At 36.3% G+C, this 22,614-nt stretch overlaps 1 protein-coding gene across 6 annotated transcripts in view; it reads right to left on the reverse strand.

The window, feature by feature from the left end:
• Positions 1 to 22,614, reverse strand: part of by (focal adhesion protein tensin) — a 113,390-nt gene that overhangs the window by 79,010 nt on the left and 11,766 nt on the right. For 2 of the 6 annotated variants that reach the window (XM_018451442.1, XM_018451445.1), the window contains exon 1: positions 2,023 to 2,469. The exons of 1 other annotated variant lie outside the window; for it this stretch is intronic. In XM_018451442.1, coding sequence (XP_018306944.1) covers positions 2,023 to 2,070 — 48 coding nt within the window. In that variant the 5' untranslated portion in view covers positions 2,071 to 2,469. Of the gene's footprint in view, positions 1 to 2,022; positions 2,471 to 22,614 lie in introns of those variants that run through there. 3 more of the 6 variants (XM_018451441.1, XM_018451448.1, XM_018451450.1) reach the window with 3 other exon arrangements.

Genomic DNA, 22,614 nt, shown 5'->3' on the forward strand with positions numbered 1-22,614 from the left:
TTAATGTTTAAGTTGCTATTTTATTTACGGTTTTTCAGTTATAAAAAAATATTTTAGTCAACACCGATATATAGGGCTTGTTGGGCCAGTATCTCATAGTTAACCTTATACTCAGCTACTTAAATGAAATCTGTCTTTATCAATGCTTTTTATTCTATGTTAACGATTAAACATATATTTTACGTTTAATTATTATTATAAAGAGTAAAGATTTTAGTTTTTCTAATTTTGTTAATTAAAGCATTTAAAAAGAAAGAATATTACAAATTATTATATTTAAGATGCAAATAATAAAAATTTAATTAATATACACATAATCCTTTCATGTTTTTAATAATATATAATCTCATTAAACGATTATCTTCATGACTCAGCTTATCCTTCGAGAATGCTCAACATGCCCCATAAATGGGGCATATTGGTCCACTTTGCATCCTTGTAATTAACGTAATTTTTTCTTATTTACGAGATTTATTAAGGATTTATAAGTACTTAATTTATTGAGCCAAATGAACATGCAACGTTTTAAAGCATTTACCATTAGTCTATCATAATTGTATGAAGATTTATAATAATTTAAAGAAAAAATGTCACAACTAGCCCCGCTCTACCCTACAATTTTTAATTTTCACTTATTATTAAGATGATATATTTTTTATAATTAATACACATCTTTTTAGTATATATAATTTTGAGAAACAGAGTATTTTATTATTTATAAATAAATTGTTAATTACTCAGCAAGAAATTAAATAAGGTTTTTTAAAAAATATATTGTTTGTATGAATACTTTTTACACTCACTGTACATCTTATTTAAAATACGAGTAATAATCATGATTGAATTATTACACGTTATTTATTGACAGAAAAAAATCTTTCATTATCAGACCTTTCTTCCTCTGTTGAATTACTTATCGCGATCACACGAGAAGATTGACTGTTATCTGTCATGTAATCCCCATGTGAGCACACGTGGTGGAAATTGATTGCATCGCGACGGTAATGCAACGCGGTGCAGTTCCGCTTTTTGTTGCCTGTTACGACGCAAAGGAGCGACATCATCTCGTTTGCGTGCGACATCGTTCTCTCACGAATTAAACGCTTCGCGAAATTTTTCAGGATCAAGTGTCTGTCGGAGCGTGAAAGCGAGCGCGCGCGAGTTTCGCAGCGGTGTTATATTGGTGTATGGCGCACAACGTTATCCGACAACCGAAACGACACACCTCTTTTCTAGTGTTGAGGTTTTGCGGATACATCGAGAAGTTCTTGGAATTTCACTGTAATTCGAAGCCTGCTGACAAGTGGGATCGCGATGGATCTCGCTGTCATATCTCATATACGGTTTGCACTTTTCAATATTATCCATCGAAAAAATGCTGTCATTCCTAAACTCGTCCATGCCTGAATTAGCGTTATCATTGGTAATTTGAACATTTTTAATGAAATACCATTCGTTTTAATTTAAATAATTTCAACGAATAGTATTAAAAAGAAAAAAAAGTTAGAAAATCTAAACGAGAAGAATGTATGAAATATATTTACACAAAAGAAATATATTTATAAAAAAAATGTTGTCATTCCTGATCGACCTCGTCTATATTTAAATTAGCATCGTCATCATAAATAACTTGAACATTTTTAGTGAACCACCATTTGTTTTAATTTAAATCATTTCAACTAGTATCAATTAAAAAAGAAAGTTAGAAGATCTGGGCGAGAAGAAAGTATGAAATATTTATCATATTCAAAAGAGAAGTTGGCACTCTCTCTTCTTCGTCCCCTCAAGAGCTACGTCATGACGCGTTCGTTATTCTCGCGTCATTAAAATTAAACACGCTTGATAGGCCGACGAAGTGTTGGCATGCCAATCGGCCTCGTCTGTCTTCGAGCGACGATGCTGCGAAAACTAATCGCGCGATCGCAAAAATCGCGAGGCGCGTCGAGGAGGAAGCGATCGCGCGCCGAATTGAAGTCCCTTTGGATTCGATGCCGCGATGCATCTCCTATCGAGCGATCTTACCGCGTCGAAGAGGTCGTCCAGTTCTTTCCGTGGTATCTTGGCCTTCATCCCGCGGGCATTCCTCACGTCGAACTTCCCCGACGTCTCTTTATCTCGACGCTGCGCGGAAGAGAGCAAACAAGAAGAAGGGTCGAAGAGAAGAACGAGGAGAGCTCCGCTTCCCTTCGCTCCTTCAAATGTCACGAGCCGTGCTCCGTTCTTTCTCTTGTTTCTGTGGGTGTTCTCGAAAGCTCTTTCTTAGACACATAAATAGTCGATGACGCGCAGCAAAGTGCGAGAGAAGGTCGCGCGATAATGGCCACGACGACGCGCGGCTGGTTCTGCACTCTTCATCGTCGGGGACGTCGTTGCACCAATCGGTCCATCATTCATCGTCGCTGCTCAGAGTCTTTATTCGACTGGAACGTGTGTCCGAAGCGGCTCATACGAAATTACACTGACACATGGTACGTCGAATCCGACTTTTTACTGGAATTTTCATTGGTATTCCATTCTTTCTCAAAATGATACTTTAATAATGGCTGCGTTCAGCAGAAAAAGCAGCTTTGCAACTGTTGTAAAATTTTTGAATATGATTGATTTATACCAATTTAAATTCAATGAGAAACTAAGGGCAAGACCAATCATATTAAAGAATTTTATAACAGTTGCAAAACTGCTTTTTCTGCTGAACGCAGTCATTGATATTATGACTTTAAAATTATACAGTTAAGATTACAGTTAATATTTTAATATTACTGTAACAAATTATTATTATGAATACATTTAATTAGAGAATATTGTGTTACATTTAGCCAAGCATTCAATAAGTTGAGAGAGAATTCATTCGGTAGAAAATGTATATGGAACAAATATCTTTAATTATAAATAATTCATTCATATGTAATATCTCGATAATTACTGACGCCGATAGTACATTTGAAAGCTGGCAGTACTTTTCGTGCCGACAATATTAAGTATGAAGATTTATTGGTCCATTCGGCAAACCCGTAGTAATATTTTCCTCGCGTTCTGACTTCGACGTACAAATCCACGCCTCGAATTCGCGTGACTTCGTCGATAAACCACGGAATCCTTTCAAGAACTTTGAAAACGACATCAATTCGTCTCACGTGTTCGCTCGTAGCGCATTGACATATTTCTCCCTTTCGAAATAAGAGGGACTTTGAATACTTTATATCCGACCATAGTAATTCTTCCAGAGATAAAAAACTGCTTATTCAACAGAAAGGTTAGCATCATTAATCATCAAAAAGACTATTACTAAAATTAATTCACTTAAGACAGCTTATTTATCATGCTAAACTTAATTCAAAAGAATAATTTACTTCAAAAAATTGCATTCTATAATTTTGATGCACAATATCTATCGATTTATATTTCCTTTTTCTGAAACTATTGCTTTTAAATCGATAATATTCGAGCCATTGGGGAAAACAAAAATACAAAAGTTTACCAAAAAAAGTATCTTTGCCATGAACTGTAAACGGTTTTACGGATTCGAGCACATAGCCCGCGGGAAAACCTCCATTTGCTCAAATCCATACCTTGAAACCTAACATCTACGTCGAATGACCAAAGACTCATTGCTTTTTCTCTTCGATCGACACTTTTATTAGCGGTGGTATCGCGTTTCAAGCGCGTACTGGATTTCGAGCCGTTATAAGGATATCGATGTATCGAGTGCACAAAATGTGTACGGTTTCTCGATGACAACGACGGAGAACGGCCACGGCGATGTTCTCACGACACACTCTGGTCTTCGATCTGACCGATTACGATCTCTTGGTTTCTTTCCAGCGTTCCACGAGGATTTCCGCGTACCATTAATCTCGCGGGTTAATGTTAATGCGAAAATGTTGAGTCGACCGCAGGTTCCCAGTAGTACCCCAATCGTCGGAGGGAGCTAATAAATGTTCCCCGACTCCACGCACTATTGCGTAGACAAATGCGAATTATGAATTACGCCGGTGATAATAATAATAGTAGTGGTAAAAGTCACTGTTTCCTGTGAGAATTCGCAATGCGTTCTGCTCGCGTTCGTAATGGTAATTGTACTCTACAATTTCGTTTACATCTCTTCATCGCGACGCGCGAAGCTCCGGTCGTAACTTCAGACCAAATGACACTGGAAGGATTATTGCTCGCGTTTAGCACATTAAACCGACTATCCGCCGATCTTTCGTGGCGCGTAAATGACACTGCACACCCAATGCACTTGGAAAGATGTCACTTCTAGCCTTTCGCAGGCAAGGTAATTTCTCATGACTTTTCATTCCGACTAGCACATCCCTCGCGCGAGCTGTAATAACCAACGATATGTTTAGTCCGACGTAAACACCTCCCGCGAAACTATTCAAGCGACTTATCTAGCTTAATATCTGCGACCCGTTGCTGTTACCAACGCGGAGATCTTTCACGAGATGACACGACCTTTGCATTTATCTGTCACTGGCTTTAGTTCGTTAGACAATTGAAGGGAGCGAACATTAAAAGTCTCGGTTGTTCGGAGTTGCCTCTAATATATCGACAAAGAGAGAGAGAGAGAGAGAGAGAGAGAGAGAGAGAGAGAGAGAGAGAGAAGTCATTATTTAGCGTCCTGAGAATAGATTTCCCTAGGCGTTTAAGAACAAAAATATAATAAAAAAAGAAAACATTAAAGTATGACTTTTATGAAATTATCAATTGTTAAAAAACATAAAAAGATATATACAAAAAATTACAAAAAAAAGAAAAAAGAATTAAACAAAATAAAAGAAGCTTAGCAAGAAAAGTAATTAATTAATCAATATGCTTAACGCTTTGGACATCAATGATTGTATTAAAGAAGAATAGATAATCATTAGACAGTTTGTATTAAAGGATGAGGAAAGAGGATTCATTTCTAACATCAAAGGAAATTTCATAATTTCGCAGCAGCATATTTAAAAAATTTTCTTGTAGAATTCAGTGCAACATAAATCAGTAAAAATATTATTCAGTTAAAATATTATTCAAAATCCTTGTATCGCGCAAAATTATTTTACCTTTAAAATCAAAGAGAGAGAGAGGATTTTCTGTTGTCAGTTTTTGAACGACGACAGTGTACTCTAAAGTACATACAGACGTGGTAGACCACGCGAGGAAGAGCGAAGCCAGATGACTCCTCTCCTCCGCAGCATCGCTTCGGGGAGGATAAACGACCTGGCGCGCAAGATCGAGATTATACCGGCAGCGAAACCTCGACGTTTGTACAGCTCCGATTTAACAGAGGAACGCTCCCCTTTTTTCGCCGACCGAATGCATTGTAATCCCGGATATTCTCGACTGTGCAGTGCACCAGTGAAATGCAAATAACTGTGTAAAAAATTTTGTTCCTACGTAACATTGGAGAAATGAAATAGAAACGGAAATGTTTTGTGTAAAATTGGGATTAAAAAAGATTAATCGCTCAAAAACAAAATGGATGTTGATAAAAAAAATCGAAGCTTCCATTAATGCTATTGAAATAGTTCGAACTTAAACGATAATCGATAAATTCTCTCACGGTATTTCTTTTTTATTCCAAAATTAAAAATGGAAAAAAAGCGTTATTAAAGATAAAAGCATTTATTTTCAACTTTCTAAACAGTTACTTTATATATCATAAATAATAATAAAAGGACAAGTTTAGAATTAGAAATAAAGTGAGTCTCTTTATGACAGCAGCTAACGGAGATAAACCCAGTGTATCACTCTTTGTTAGACCGAAAATTGTGTGCGAGCCGAGATCTTCCATTTCCTGAGCAAACGAGCCCGGGTGGGGAATACGAGCTACGGACTTACGAGCAAAACCTCACATCAACTCCGAGTCCAGCTATGCGCGCGGCCGTTCCTGCTGTCGCCGTTTGTTCACGAAAGAAATTCAGGTTACATGTCTGCTCCGCTTCGTGCTCGTGCTACGAAGTCTTCTCTTTAAGCGATCGGGCCGTGCACGTTTCGCGAGCACATTGGCCAAGGGATACTACACCTTGGATACCGTTTCTCACGGCGTGCTATCGGCGTGCTTTTACAGAACAGATATGTACGCGCAACATTTATCCGGGCCAACAATAAACTGTAGAATTTCCACCGTTGCGACGGTACAACGCTCGGGACATGACACTCCACATGAGAGCGAAATATCGTGTTGCTGTGTTTAAATGAGGGTGTCGATTCTATCGCAGGACACGACGCAACATGACGCGACGGAACAAAGTGCTACAGCGATTTAATGCTACGAGATTATCGTCAATATTTCGCTGAACCATGACAACAGCATAGTAAATTATTATTTCGTCGCAAAATTGTGTATTTCATGGCTGGAGGTGTTTACATTAATTAGGAAGTAGAATTGATTACATCTCGATGGTAAACAACAAGTTTAAATGCGGATTTATCAAGTTTTCAGATTTCTCTACTTCGAAAAGATTTTTTTTGCGGCTTAATAATGTCAATTTGTAATTGTGTAAAAATTATAGAATCGTCTATGCTTGTAATTTGTAATACATATAAAAAAAAATACATCCCGGTAGAAACACAATAATATATAGGTCGTTACTGTCCCAGCAGTATTACGTTTCGCCGGGACATCAGTAACGAAAAGGTCAATTGATGACTCGGGTGGCCCAGAAAGGTCAGACACGAGCACAGTGAACGGTAACATATTCCGCGTAAAATATTTCCCCAAATTTGTAGAACATAATTTCCACGATAATTTCAATAAATTGTGCAACGGGAAACATTTTGCAATCGGAACTGCGTTATTATCGTTATTATCTCTATTATGCAGTGGCAGGTAATACCGTTTATGACGTAAGATAAGCAAACAATCATCGCTCTCACGCATTACTACTAACTTATGCTACGTGTCGTTGAAACACGTGAGAATGATCACGCGTAAAACAAGCATGAATAAAGAAACCTCTATACTTTTTCTTTATGTGAGATACTATCATAGCAAAGTCCTCGATTTTCCAGAAATTTAAAATGGACGAACGTATTCAGTCTCATAAGGTACGTCTTTAGAAAATTAAGTATGTTAAGTTCTATTATAAGTAATTAAATTAGTAGAGAGAGAGAGAGAGAGAGAGAAAATTAATTTAATTTCATTATATATAATTTATCTTTTCTGTATTATAATAACAGTCATAATAAATTTAATAATAAAGTTATAAGAGAAATTTATAATAGTTATAATAAAAATATTATTCATTTCTCATAAAATCGCTAATGTTATCGCTAATTTTATGACAGAAATCTGTTGGATATGATAATACTTATTGCCACTCAAAATTTTGAGATTCAAGGCTTTGGTATATCAAATAATACGGAGCGATCTCACGCTGCATACACTTATTAATTGAGACATTACTATATTTCTTAATTATAAATTTAGAAAAAAAATCAACGTTAAATAACAAGGTTAAATGTTTCACTCTCGTTTATAATTAAATTTCGAAGCGCGAAACACAAGTTTCATGGACCAATAACTTCCATGTAGAATAATAACCTCTCTCAACAGTAATTCAAGATCGTCAACGCCCACGCGTCTGTTACGCATCAGCATTGAAGTATGGCTGAATGCATAATTCTGTCGGGCGATAACCAGCCAGATATAATCGGATTACACTTTTTTTTGATTTGCCAGTTTCAACCACAATTTATCTCACAACGGACATACAAATGTTTATATAATTATATCGCCCTTTGCACTTTACGTCATAACACGCGCAATCAGGCGACATATACATATATCTGGCGGCATTTTTATTACATACAAAAAATCGATATGCAATTCAACGGAGACATTTGAGTGAGCATAACTCGACAATAACATTTGTAAGAAATTTATTAATATGCGCTTTTAAGCTTATGAACTTTATATCGAGAATGTGATATATGATATTATGCGGCCCAAATGCGCAAATCGATATGCAAGGTAAATAGGATAGACAATTACCGAATGGAAATGAGTATTGTAATCCCTCTACCATCAATATAAACTCCCTTCTTTTCAAAATCTTTTATTCATTTTAGAGAAATGCAGGTGCATTAAATTGATTTTACTTTAAAAAAAATTCAATATTAAATAATTGTTTTAGATAATGTACATTTAATGGCTATTGACTCTTCCTGATTTGTAAATTCTCTATTATATTATTAATGTGTAAAATAATATATAATTTATTAGATAGATATATATAAAATGTTAACAGTAATTATCGAGATATTTTTAACTGATGTCTATTTTCTTTTTATTTAAGTTGATATTAAATGATATAAATATTTTAAAACACTGATGCGTGTCTAATTTTATAATGAATTAAAAATAATCGTAAAAGGAGGTATAACCAAGAATCTCTAAATATTCTCATCTCGCAAACTCCACATATAGCTTTTAAAAAAACTTTATTTGCAGCGTAACTCACTCTCGCGTACACAACACTTTGAACCATCTAATTACAAAAATTTATTCACAAACACTAATTCCACAACATCAACAAGATATCAACTTTACGTCAAGATAAGATAAGAGATCAATTTGATCCAGAGAAATTTTTCGAGAAACAAAATTCGTAAAATGTTAAAATAAATTTTATTAAATAAAAAACTCACTTTAATTTGTTATAAACACTATTCACTGTTTCGCAACATCCCAAATTCTCTGAATTCTTTCGGGATCTGTATCTCCCTATCCCTATCCGTATTTCTCACGCGCGCTCGCGTACGCTTGGCGTACGTGCGCTCACACGTGTGCACGTACGCCGACTGGCCGCTGTTGTGCGCATACGGCAAGTCGCGGCACTCATGATCCACGTTCACGAGTCACCGAGAGACGTGCGTCGCATGTGCCGTTCGCCGTGAGCACCTCGGCGTGCTCTTCGTCTTCGCCGTGTCGTACCGACATCGTAAAACCGCTCACCGAGAAAGTGGGGACTGGGAACCGACGGCGGAAACCGCAAAGGGGATTTCTGCTACAGCTGCAACGACGTTTGCTACCCCCGCTTGCGTAACCAATGTTCATGATATGCAAGGATATGACGGATTGAGAAGAGAAGGTTTCCTATTTCCCGTTCAGCTGGAAGTAAAAAGCTACCTTGCAGTAGTTGATATCAGGATACGCGAAGCGAAGCATTGAACTTTTTTCCAATCTCGGACGTTCTCTGTTATTCGCGAAGTTATATGAACAGAGTGATCGATCGGACGCAATCGGTTGATGTAAATATATTTTGGAGACAGGTGGACAGATGTATGTTTTGACGAACGAAATAAATTCAATATCGAAGGAGGATAATATTTGATCAAAATATAGTGAATGTAAAGCTGAACGTTTTGAAATTGTTTATGAAAAAAGGAAAAAGAAAAAAGGAAAGGATTTATTATAAATCATTTATAGAAATGATCTAATTTTGCTAGAAAACAACTAGATAGGTTCTATAAATAATGCTTACTGTGACTGCTGTTGCATGATTCACTGAACATCCGGCATAATAGCTATAGATCATATTCGATTAATTTTCCTCTGGTGGGTCGACACGCAAGCAAACTGGCATATATAGTCAATTAAATAATAACTCTTTAAAAAGTTCAATTAATTTTGGTTATTGCAGAAATAAAATTATATTATTATTATATTTTTACAATACCATTATTGTTATATTTTCATTTGATAAAAAGTTGTATTCGGACAGAGCAGTTACAAAAATAACTTGAATAGTCTGGTAGACTTATCGCAGCAATTTATTTTATCATAAACTTAGAGCTCTACATTATACCCACTTCTATGTATCAAGGCAGTAATTATCATAATAATTGTTATTCACATGCGTCATATACATAATATTTAATTTTAGGTCGAAAGATCATAGACTATCGCAAACGTATTAGCGAAGTTTACTGCAGCGATGGCGACGAAGGCCGCGCATTTACGTTTGTGTATTCAATAAGAACATTTGACACAGCTGTACCGAGATAAATTACAACAGCATATCTGGCAACAAACACGTATCTTCATTTACTATATTAAACAGTATTATTATTTCAGTATCTTCCAAGTTTATGAAGTCGATGAAGTAACACTGAATTTGAAACCGACGATACCTGTGGTCAGAAATAATCTGATCAGATATAATCTATTTTTGCATTTAGATCAATACTATCTTTATTGATTATGGCGCAAAATCTCTATCTTTGTATTCTTTAATCGTACATCGAAAATAAAACCTATTTTAGCACGATAATTTGAAGTATTCAAAATATATTAAATATGCATTTGGTTGAGAATTTTTTTACAAGTATAGCTTTTGATATTTTCAATATTTTAAATATTTTCAAAAATTCATGAGAATAAAATTGCGAAAGATTTTACAAATATACAGAAACACGATTGACATGTTTCGAAGCATTATTGAACTTTACAAAGCTACGAAGTATGACATTAATGTTTGTCGCGACGCAATATGTATGTAGGGTCTGTGCTTACGTAACGAAACGGATGTGTGATTCGTCGCACGTTAAAGTGACAACGACGATATCGGCGTAGATAACAGTCAGAAGTACATATTAGGCGTCGCAGGTGATCCCGCGTGATCGCAATCTTAAACGATCCGAGTTAATTAGAGCTAGATCGCGCAGTCCGTCCTAATTCGGTGTTTAATTAATCCGTTTATCGATGCGGCTAATCTCGCCCAACGGCTTTATACGTATGAGCGTCACGTGCACGACCGAACAATGAGTCTATTACGACAAATAGGGTTTCCTGGTCGCGACTATTGCACCTCGTTGAAGCTTCTCTCATAACGGCAATGACAGAAAGTTGCTGAATATATTTTATCTGATAAGAAAAATAGGATTTTACGTCGTAAAATTTGGAACGATTAGCATGACTCGCAGTCACGTCTTATCTGCTTCAATTAGGTTTCTTCGAGCGGAAACGACGATATCTATCTGAGTCGTAAGACAGGACATAAAAATCGAATTAAACAGTAAGTCGCGAATATTGCATTTTGTCGTTTTGCAATTAGTCACGACGAAGTTCGAGTCAAAGTACATGACATGAGTAATGGCACAAACCTGACTCTCTGTGATGCAAAAGTATAATTAATAAAGATAGCATCGTGCGTGTAGCTAATGGAATACGTCAGATAAAACATAAAAGATTAAAAGATTCAGGCAAAACTGTCTTCAACTCGCTTATTTTACATACAGCACTCTCGCAGATATCACAGTATGTAAAAGTGAACCGAGAGGAGAAAACCCGTAATGCGAGGGCTTAAAACAACCGAGATTTCCGTCAAGATTTCAACGATCTGTCAGCGGAGAGCGAGTTGGAGAGCGAGTTGAAGAGCGTAAACGTGGGCACGACGCCCACGCTGCGCCGCGTACGTAATAAAAAGTTCGCAGGATATCCCTACGCGGAAAAGGATCACCGCACATCCTACGCCGTACCGCACCGGTAACGCGAGGTCGTTTGCATGACGTGAGATTTGCACGTGTGCTCGTTTCTTCGCGTGCAAACGGGGAAGATTCGAGGGGAACTAGTCCCCCATTGACGACAGCGTGTCGGTACCGGTCGTGCAAGGACGGCGGACAATGGAGCCGCGAGGAGGAAGATCTGAGTTATGAGACGTCGCATAATTGCACGCCGATTGGCCCCGCCGAGGAATGCAATTTGTCTCCCGGCACAGCGGCCGTGTATTTGCGAAAGTAATTAAGATGCACGCCACGCGAGACGAGGTCGCATCGGCTCGTAGTTACTGCTGATTGCGCCTGAGTTGCGTCATTCCAAAATGCTTTTAACTTGCACGCTAGACGGACGCTTTAATTAATCGAGAATTTTGTTCAAGTACACGGACATCGTCTGTTTTGACCTCGATTAAAATGTTCACAGAAAATAGTTGACTAACGACACAATAAGTAAACATCAATTGAAAAAAACATAATATTATAATTCACACTTAATAATGTAACTATTATATAACATACGTGTTATATTGATTATATTTACATTGTTCAGAGTGAAATTATTGATATATTGATGTTATGTTACTATTAGCTACGGTTTACTGGGTACGAAGCAAAAAGAATCTAAATCTAAGTTTTACACAAGAATCGTAGAAGAGACGAAAAAAATTTAAAAAGAACTATATTTCTTTCTTTAATCTTACATATTTTAATTTTACATATTCCAATATTTTACGGTGAAATAAAACAGGAATATTAGAGATATCTTGAGATATCGTCTTACGTTTTTCACATAATCGAACTGTTTCACAGCAATTGTAAAACTGGAGTTTCGAGTCGAAGATAAGTAAGACTATCGTTTCTACGAGTTCTTCACAGATCGTAGTATCTTCCCCTGGCGTATCGTCCTCGTTGTTAAGTCGCTGTATCGCGCGTCATAAAGTTGAGCAGCAGCGTTTTCACGAACGTTATCGCTGCCACGTGGTGCAAAAGGTGCGTGCGAAGCCGAGTGTTATTATGGCTCAAGTTTTAATGACTCCGTCGAGCTGCTCGCGTATCAGCAGTGTGATACAACGACGGTGTCACGCAATCGTTTGGCAAATAATCCGCGTCATGTCGTATTATGTTATGTGGAATTACCATAAGCTGTTTTATATTTTTTACCGACGGTCTAACGCAATGTGTAGTTTTTTAAATCAGAATTGTATTTCTAGCTATTAACCCAAAAATAGCTGCCTAATATTTTGCATAAATAATCACATGAGATATTTTCATATCTAAACTAAAATGGTTATTATTAACAACATGACGTATATTATTTATTGTTTTTCAATTTATCAGTATTTGAGATTATGAATTTGAATTTGATCAAAATTTCTTGGAAGAATGAGTAGAAAAATCAAACGAATATTAAATGGAATTAGCACGTCAAATAGCTTATTCTAAGAAATAAATATTTTTATTGATTTTTTATTGTAAATTTTTGATATTTAAAGGTTTGTAAAGAATAATTATTAAAAAATACGTTAAATAATATCTATACAAAACAATATTTTAAAATAATTCACATTTTTTCGCCGCTGGGACATAAAAATATCTCAGGTGATAAATTTCCAGGTTAAATCCTTCGAACTAAGATTATCAATTTTAACACCGTTGAAATTTCTATTTGAATTTTTTATTTTGTCAAATGTACAACATACTATATTTATCATAACTAATCCCAAATTCTGCTATTTATTAATTCATAATAATAATTTACGTTCGTGATGGTCTCCTCTGGGAGATGCCTGCTCAACTCGATGTCTCGAAGGTCGAAGGAAAGGTAAACCAGAAGTTATAGCTTGCGGAGCCAGGCGTACTGGCTAGTGGGCACTTGAAGCAGCATTCTCCCACCGATCGGCCTAGCCGGTCAAGCAGCCACCCACTTTAGCCAGCCACCCACGTGGGTACATAAGCAATGCGCACACGATTCCGTAGTGAGTTTGCATTCCTTCCCCTACGATGTCGTCCGGCCAGCCACTCGAGAGTGTACCAGCGTGTGAGTACGAGAAGGAGAAGAAGAAGAAGAAAAAACCGGAATGTCGCGAAGTCGTCGTAGAAATTATTGCTTCCAGTTATTGCCGTCGCGCGCTACCAGAATATTTTTCAACGAGCAAATGGCTTTCTCGCGTCCCCCGTACGTATTACACAAATACGCGTGAACAAATGACGGTTGGTTCCCCTTAACATAAATATTTTAGATAGTCGCTGATGACAACGTTTACGTGAAATATTAAGGAGTAAATTTTGACGTTTCTTGAGAAAGGCACGGTAATGCGTATTATGTGCAGGAAATGGATGTGTTAGATATTTAACGAACTCGTCTCAAGACGCACACAAAGAGAGGAAGTTCTACAAAACTCTATTCCCAGAAGAATATACGAAGTGTGCCAAAAGTTCTGTAGAGTGAAAAGAGCAACAAGTTTTCAGAAAATTTCCTCACAAAATTCTGCGATACCTTACTCTTTCAAACTTCTTCGTAGCTGGGGACATGAATTTTATTAAATAGAAAGTGGATATGCACTTCCTTGACAACGTTACAAGAGCCTTTCTGCTTTTCTTACTTGAAGTTACATGAAAGATGTTCCAGAAAGCTCACGAAATTGTTTCCAAAGAGAGAATCAATCATATTGAATCTTATATAAGACCCTTACAGACTCTCTATGTCTTCCGCAGTAGTGAATAGCTCCAACGTCCTGTGCAGACCAGATCGTAACTCGATTCAGGACTAACTTTACGAGCCTTGCACAGGACACCGTAAAACAGTGATTGTAAAACAATGATTCCACAACATCCGGTCGACCCAAAAGCGAATGATAAACTTCGTCTCTCTTTAATCAACACAATCAAAGCAGAGTACTAATTAGAACAAGCATCGACGCGGAATGAATGGACGTCCGACAATGTAGACGATCCCTTATCTTCGTAGTACTACCAAGTCTTTCCGTGTTTACTCTCGATAAGCCGTCGATCGATAAGGAGAGTTACGGCGATGCTGCTCGTCTCACTGACCCATATACGCGCGCGCACGGAAGTTACGTGACGACTGACGAATATACATCGGACTCCATTGGCAATCGTTTCGATTTCTAAAAGGTCTGAAATTTGAGAATACGTTTAAAATTTACAAATAATCGATTGTCAACCAATCTACATACTGCGAGATAATAATAAGACGTTATGATCATTCTCTCTCAACTACGCTCTGTGTCGAACATGCACTTGTATAATCTGTTTTTCGATTAAGCCTACATGGAGTCTGACTGCGGAATAATGGAACAATACTCGCATCAGAATGATATAATTCTGATTCGCAAAGCTTGCAGTAGAGAAGATGATATTATGGCCAGTGTATATATTGTGGCCTCCCTTAAGGGGATGTTGGAGTAGCCAAATTGTCGGAATTTTGCAGATTGATATAAATCTCCGAATTTACTGAACGAAATAAAAAATCCTTTTACAGGATTAAAGTAGACGCAAAATACGGCAGTGCTGCAATAGACTTTATACTAAAATCAGGAAAAAAAACTCACATTTTTTTCAACTCGTAGAGCTGTCACCTGACGTAGATGTTTCCTTAATACAAAAGTTTTATAGCTCGTATGGACTAAACGATAGTGCAGCACTCAGCGCATTACGTGCATAAATAAATTTATGAAACTAAAATTAAAAGCTTCAAAAGAAAGAATAACGTCGCTGTACATCGTCGAGGATAAATGTTATATGCAATAGTATTATGGCTTACTTTTTATTAAATATAACTTTGTTAATTGCGTTTTCTTCGGCGTCTGACTTACATCATTAAGACAATTTAAAATTGTAGAATTGTGAAAAGTGAGATGAGATCAATTTTATGATATTTTTACATATGGACCGCATAATACAACCGACATTTTTACTGGACATTATAATATGACCGAATTTTCTGATAATTTATGTAATATTGTTTGTTGTTTTACATTGAAAATGACCCGATCGGTGTCGAAACGTTTGTATGTACGAATTTAAATTATTAAATATTTTACATTATAATTTGGCTCGTAGCCCTTCTTTTATTTAGTGATTCAAAAGAAAGATTTATATCGATCTGCAAATGACGTGTATACAAACACTGAGCGAAGACTCAGTATGGTAAACAAAGCAATAATTGTGTCAAGCAATAGGTGTTCGATCTTCTAAAAGATGGCATTACAATATGTTAAATAAGGACAGATAAATGCATTTGAGCGAGATACAACAATATATAATAAGTATAAGAAATGAATAGAAGATGTCACTATTATCGAATTTGGAAGTAAAAAAAAGTCTGTACTATCGACCTCGATCAAGTTTGGCTGTCGATCCAGCATTCCTAATATCTCCGCTATTATATAGCGAATCCTAATGATTACTTATGGATTATTAGTTCAGTAGCTCGCCGTTGTACCATGACGCTAATATTACCAATACTCAAGCACTTATTATAACGCATTTTTACTTTCAAGTATTTCGAAACGTTTCTGAGGTACATTTTAGTATTTAATTACACCTACTTCCCTTCATTTTTCTTAAACTTGAACTTGTATTATCACATGAATATACGTATTTTTGAGTGTGTTATTTGCTATTTAAGCACATTACTTGACTGTATATATTTTAAGTTATACAAATTTAAACAATACCATGGCATTTTACTAATGTGGCCCTCTATAGGCATTGATCACTCACGACTTCTGTTTTTTGAGATTTTCATATCAAAATAATTATTTGATAATCGATTGTAGCTCTACTGTTAATCTATAGTTTATATTACGCGTACTATTTTTAATACTGAAATTTTTAGTACTGAGCAGCTTATATGCAGAAGTTATGTAAATGTATATACATTCATTTGCATATATTTTAAAATGTTTTACTTTTTTGTTAATTTTGTAACCAAATACTGTTTTCTAAACAAAACTAATATTTTAAGGCTTTTTATATAGAAGGCCACATTACCAACCAATTTTTTCTTCGAGTCATTATGCAATATCGCCACATTTTTATTAATAGTATCCTAAGTAATAAATATTTCGTAACTTTGAGTTCAGAATCGATTCAACAACATTTTAACGAATGTAATTGTCAAGTTTTAAACTTAAATATTGATTATTAACAAAGTTATTGTGTAAAATGTAACTTCTATGTAAATAGAATAAATGTAAATACCACTTTCTCCTCTATTTTTATCCCAAGATGCGGCAAAATAATATTTAGACTACACTATAGGTTCGCAACTTTTTTTGTCAAAGAGTAAGTATATATACTAATTTAATAAATAGCTAGTAGATAATACGCGATGAAAATGGAAGAGTTTAAGAACATAGAATGACTTGTATTAAGACGCGACTACTATGTAAATACTGTAAATTATAGAACGCGCGTATGCTATCTTCAAGGCATTCTGCTTTTCATCACCGTTCTAAAGCACTCATCAATGCAAGAGCACTTTGTTTCAGCATGTTAAAGTGTCTTGAATATATGCGGTATATCGAGAGGACCAGAAGAAAGCTTTCAATTACACTTGACGGCCAACAAATTGTTGGAGTACCAGTCACAAAGATGCTTTTAACGAAGGACCAATTTACCGGACGCATCTATACGGTTTTGACATTATTATATATTATACATTAGTTCGTTACAATATTTATGTTAAACGTTGATGAATTTTAATAAAATTTAACAAAATTTTAATAAAATATTTAGAAATTTTAATGATTCCTCTACATATATTACGTCATACAAAAAATATTTCGCTTTTTACTGTGTTAAAACTTTTAATAGAAATTTTCATTGTGAAAGATACTTAAGATCGGGCCAACGTAGGATAAGATGGTGGCTAAACAAGGAGAGATGAGGAAGGACGAAGGGATGAGGCCAGTTGAGGTTATTCGCCGATGTTGTGGTAGCCACAGTTTCAAGGTCGTCAAGCTTACGACGAGGACGTGATCGCTGGGCCAATCAAAAACACGCACTATTGTGTTGCGCTATTTTAAAAAAAATGTTTTATACATTATCTTTACATGACATTTTATTCATACATGCTTTAAGAGCTATGTATATAATGAGAATATGAAAGTGATGAACACATGTTTTCTTGCTTCAAAAATGACATAATTAAAAAAATTTTCCAGAAAAGGGGAAAAATTATTTTTCAACTTGACAGAAAATTATTGATTAATCAAATAATTATCAATAAAAAGAATACATCCTTAATATCATTTTCATTTCACCATTCTTAAAAAAAAAGCTCTTTTTGAGTTGTAACGATTTTTTTGAACTCACTCTTTTTGAGCTGTGACGATTCTAATGATTTATAAAGTTAATTTACTTTTAATGATTGACAGGGTAACGTTTAACTCATTCATGGTAATAACTTAAAAATCCTGTTTGTCACTTTTGTTTGTGTCACTTTTGAAGCGAGGGAGTCATATGATTTTATACAATTTAATTTATTAAACAAATAAAATGCTTTATTAAGTACAAAAAATTGTCATTTTAATTTTGAAGTTTCCCTAACGTTTCTCAATATAACCTAATTCATATATCACACAAATAATACAAATAATGCATAGAGAAATGCATGGGATTTCTACCGTTAGAAATTCTTCTAATAATGTATAAAGCATAGAGTAGCGCTACAAATTTCTCTATAAAATAAGTAGCATAAGATTTAGTAATTGCGCGAGATTTTCTTTCTGACATATCGGAATTATGTAGACTGTATAGAATTTCTCACATCAGATATTGCACGATAATGGTCGGGCTATGTTCTGCGAGCGGCAGGTATCGTGTTACTTAAAAATCACTTAACACGACGTAGGTACAAGCCTGAAAATTTGCATACACCGCGCCAAACGTGCCACCAAACTCGCCGTTTCTCGTCTTCGGCTGTGAGGGCCGGGATTGCGACCGGATGCGCGGACAACGCCGATTTAATGATCTAATATTATCGTTGACAGTTGGGGAGAGAGAGGAAGAGGGAGAGACGAAATTAGCATAACTGGCCGAGAAAGGTGAAAACAAAAGTGGACAAATCGCGTCGCGTCGGTCGCTGGGAAACCACGGTGTCGTGTAGCAAATAAGTTTCGTTATCTTGCGAGATCTCGCATTGGGTATCGTGTCTCTTCTTAATTGGCGGGACGAACGAGCCGAAGAGATTCTTGTTCCTCGGCATGAAATTTCTCGCCTTTTGCCGCGGATCATTATAGTGGAAGGCGACGATTAATTATTTTTTTTTTTTAAATATACCGCCCTGCTACACCAGTCCTAGCAGTATTATTCATACACACCACTACATGTGTGTGAAAGAATTTACTGAAATATAAACGCTTTTAAATATATATATTTCATAACGATAATTTCTTTCATACACTCTCTTTATGCATTATGTTAATATATTTCATTAAAAATATTTAAGTAGAAAATACGTTTAATACCGAATCGTGTACCAAAAGTTAAACAATTTTGAAAAATTTTGCGCTCAGTAAAATTTTCGCTCAGGGAGAAAGAGGCTCAAGAGGCTCGTCAGAAATAACAAACAAGATCATCTTTATGATAGACTTAAAGTATGCAATTTCTAAAACACCCTGCATGTAACTGGCATCATTTCCTCTCGAAGACATGACGAATCGCGTGTGTGCATGCACGCGAGAAATCCCCGATAACATAATAGCAGTAAGTAAACGATAATGACAAGCAGTAAATGACAAGAGGTAATTCCTATCATACTGTTACAGACGAAGCCACACTTAACTGGAGTACACACGACTTAATTATATGCATCTCGGTCTAATACATGCAAATATCTCTCTTGTAATTATGCGTGTGTGAGCCGACACCGCGGCATCGGATGCATTCCGCACGGTGTCGATCATTAGCGGTCATAAAAGTCCATAGTGCTTGCATGATTGCCACCTGATTTACTAGCGTTAAATACCGGCTTACACCCAACAGTCGTAAAATGCCGAAGAGGGCGGTTGACGACTTCTTTGACGATGCAAGATGAATAAAAGTTAAGCGCACCCACGCGTCTTCTTCCCTTTACAAGAGCGCTTCTATCCTGCTGCACACCACTTTTGATTCGTAAGCGTGTTAAAGTACCGTAAACTTGAAAGGCGAAAAGTATTCACACAACGGCATAGAAAAAGGCAGGAGACAGCAGCGTGACTTTCTCTTCCGCCTGGTGTTAAGTACTGCACCGACCGCAACGGAACAAATGTCGTATATGTACTATTCCCAGGTGGTTCCTTTGGTATCGTAGAAGCTTTGTATGCAATTTTACATCGCTATGGCACTGTTCAAGTATGAAATCTTAGCGGTTTTGCAGACGACAGCTTGGGCTAGACCAATTCCTGAGCTGTTAGTTAAGCTAAAACGAGTTAAGCTGAAACTATTGCTCTACTCTATGGACGTAATCTAAGAGAAGGATTTAAGGGATTCAAACTCTCCCCCCGAAACATTTTCTTCATTTTTAATTATAAAAAATACAACTTTACCTTCTTCGTCTCATTTTTATTACACCCTTTTTTCTTTTTATTTAACTTTATTTTAATATCGTATTTTTCATAATACTTAGCAATGTTTCTCATATAGGAGATCTTTCTATTCTTTTTTCTGAATTTTTTAAATGTTATTTCCTAGAAAAATTATCATGAACATCTGACATAATTTATTAACGCAAAAATTGTTGTTTATGTGACAAAATTGATATAAACCTCTTCCCCCCCCCCCCAACCCAAATTTGGTGTTTTATACTAAATTAAAATGAAAATGAGAATGTTATAACTATATATATTAAAAAACACTATAATTCCGATATAATACGATTTTCGGTGGTTATTTTTGAAGTGTGACTAAAATCTACTTTAGCAATCCTCTTAGAAATTTGTTATCGTTAAGTCTGTCTATAAGCTCATGTTCTAATTTTCAGACTCCTCTTGAGCGCAATATACCCTGTTGTTGCAGTGAATAGTTGTTAAAGCGAAGAGTACAGCAATTACACATAATAGCACGGGATTATGTAAAATCATTTCAATAGCCTTTATGAAATGTTGTATACTCGTTAGTAATTATGCATGCATTATAGTGTAATTTAGTTTCGTAATTTACTGCATCATTGTTCTTGCACACTTGCAACAGAGTCTAAAATACGTACGTACACACGCAAGTGTAAAGAGTCTCCATAAAAGGATAGTAATAAACGCGAATTTCGTGTCGCCTTCCCTTCGATTTAGGGGCAATTATAATTCATCCGATGTCGAACATACATGGTAATATTTGCACAAAAGAGACAAGTTTTACCGAGTCTTATAGTCGTATTTAAACCCCTGCAGTTCGAGGGAACGATTCAGTAATACTTGGAATATCGTTAATTTAACAGGCGCAAACGGCGGTGCGTTCGTGGAATTCTATGGAAGCGTGGGTTAACTTTGTGATATCCACTCTGACATTAACAAATTAACTGAGGGAAGAATTGCTGATAAATGACGAAACATTTCTATGAACTAACGGCAAATTCCTTGCTATACATTGTGTCCTATACTTTTATAAAATCTCTTTATATCTAAGATATCGATAAGTGATTTAAGAGCGAAAGTTTACTTCGCAATCTGTTCGAAAGATCTCTTAAATGCCTGTAATTAATATCAATTGAATTGTAGGAAACATTGTAGTGTAAAGAAAACAGCGATATTTACGAAAAAATAATGTCGTGATGAATTACGATTTACATAAAGTTTTCAAAAAAAAGGAGGTCCGTAAAAATTAACCAGTGTCTGTTACTATCTTCAATATACTGGTAATATATTATTTATTATTCCTCATATCTGATGTGATCATAATTTTGTATTATTATTCCTGATATTACAGCTGACTTTTTAAATTTATTATTTCTCCAACCTTATGTAATCACAGTTTTGTGCTATTATTCCCGATATTACAGCTGACTTTTTACAATGTATTTATCCTATACGTTACCTTCAATACTACTGGTATTAATTTATCATTTCTTCGATCTGATATGATTACAGCTTCGTTATTATGCCTCATATTATAACCAACTTTTTATAATAAATTTATAATGCATAGAGCTGATAGATATCAACAACTAACAATGACAAATCATCAAGATAAAAATCGACATCTCGACTCTAACTTACAATTTAACATACGCAATTGAAACGCATCCTATGAGAAAATTATCATATATTTCACAAAAAAGGTTCAACTTTCAATCGTCAATTGAATTGTGTTTATCTCCGTTATTTTTTGCAGATAAGTTCTTGTCGCAAAATGTATCACAAATTAAATCTATAACGATACAATACCTTCCGGATACGAAATGTCCTGCTTCACCCTCGGTCTTGGACGAGTCTACGCAACCTATCACGGAGCGGTGAAAGAGTCGAACGGCCACGCACACAATCTCTATCGACCTTGGGGAGTTCGCTCTTTCTCTCCTAAATCCATCCGTTCCGCTCGCGGACGTACAGCGTGACATGCGGCGTGAATCCTCGCGCCCGCCGACACTTGTAAACGCGAGTTTAAGAGCGGCGCGAGGCGGGGCCGAGAGAAAGAGAGACACCGTCGTTGAGGAACAAAGTGGCCGCGGTGTTCGCGGTATAACGGCCGCGTTGGTTACCGGTTTGTCGCACGAGAATGCCTACCGTGAGTCACGAACAACACACGTGCACGTCGCACGTCGTGTGCATCGCGCGTGCATCGGCGGCTGCTCCAGCTCCGAGGCGGATCGCCCACGCACGCGGCAGCGAGTCGAGCGTGCAGGCGAGAAACGCGGCCCCTAATCGATGCGTGCATGCGTGCGTGCATCCGTCGAGCCGCGAATGATCGATCATCGTGATTATCGACGCGGCGGTAGGATCGCCAATGACGAAGCGCGTGTGTTCCCTTCCGGGACTGAAAATAGGGTTGAGATTAAGATAAACGATGCTGTTTGGAGACACTGCATCATTATTTTTGCAATTCGCAAAATGCATCGAGATATTCCATTAAAATCTATTAAAACATATAAATTGCAAGTACTTGTCGTGCGCTATAAGATATCAAAGC

This window comes from Mycetomoellerius zeteki, unplaced genomic scaffold (genome assembly GCF_001594055.1).
Source record: "Mycetomoellerius zeteki isolate Tzet28-1 unplaced genomic scaffold, Tzet1.0 scaffold310, whole genome shotgun sequence".
In the NCBI taxonomy this organism is placed as follows: domain Eukaryota; kingdom Metazoa; phylum Arthropoda; class Insecta; order Hymenoptera; family Formicidae; genus Mycetomoellerius; species Mycetomoellerius zeteki.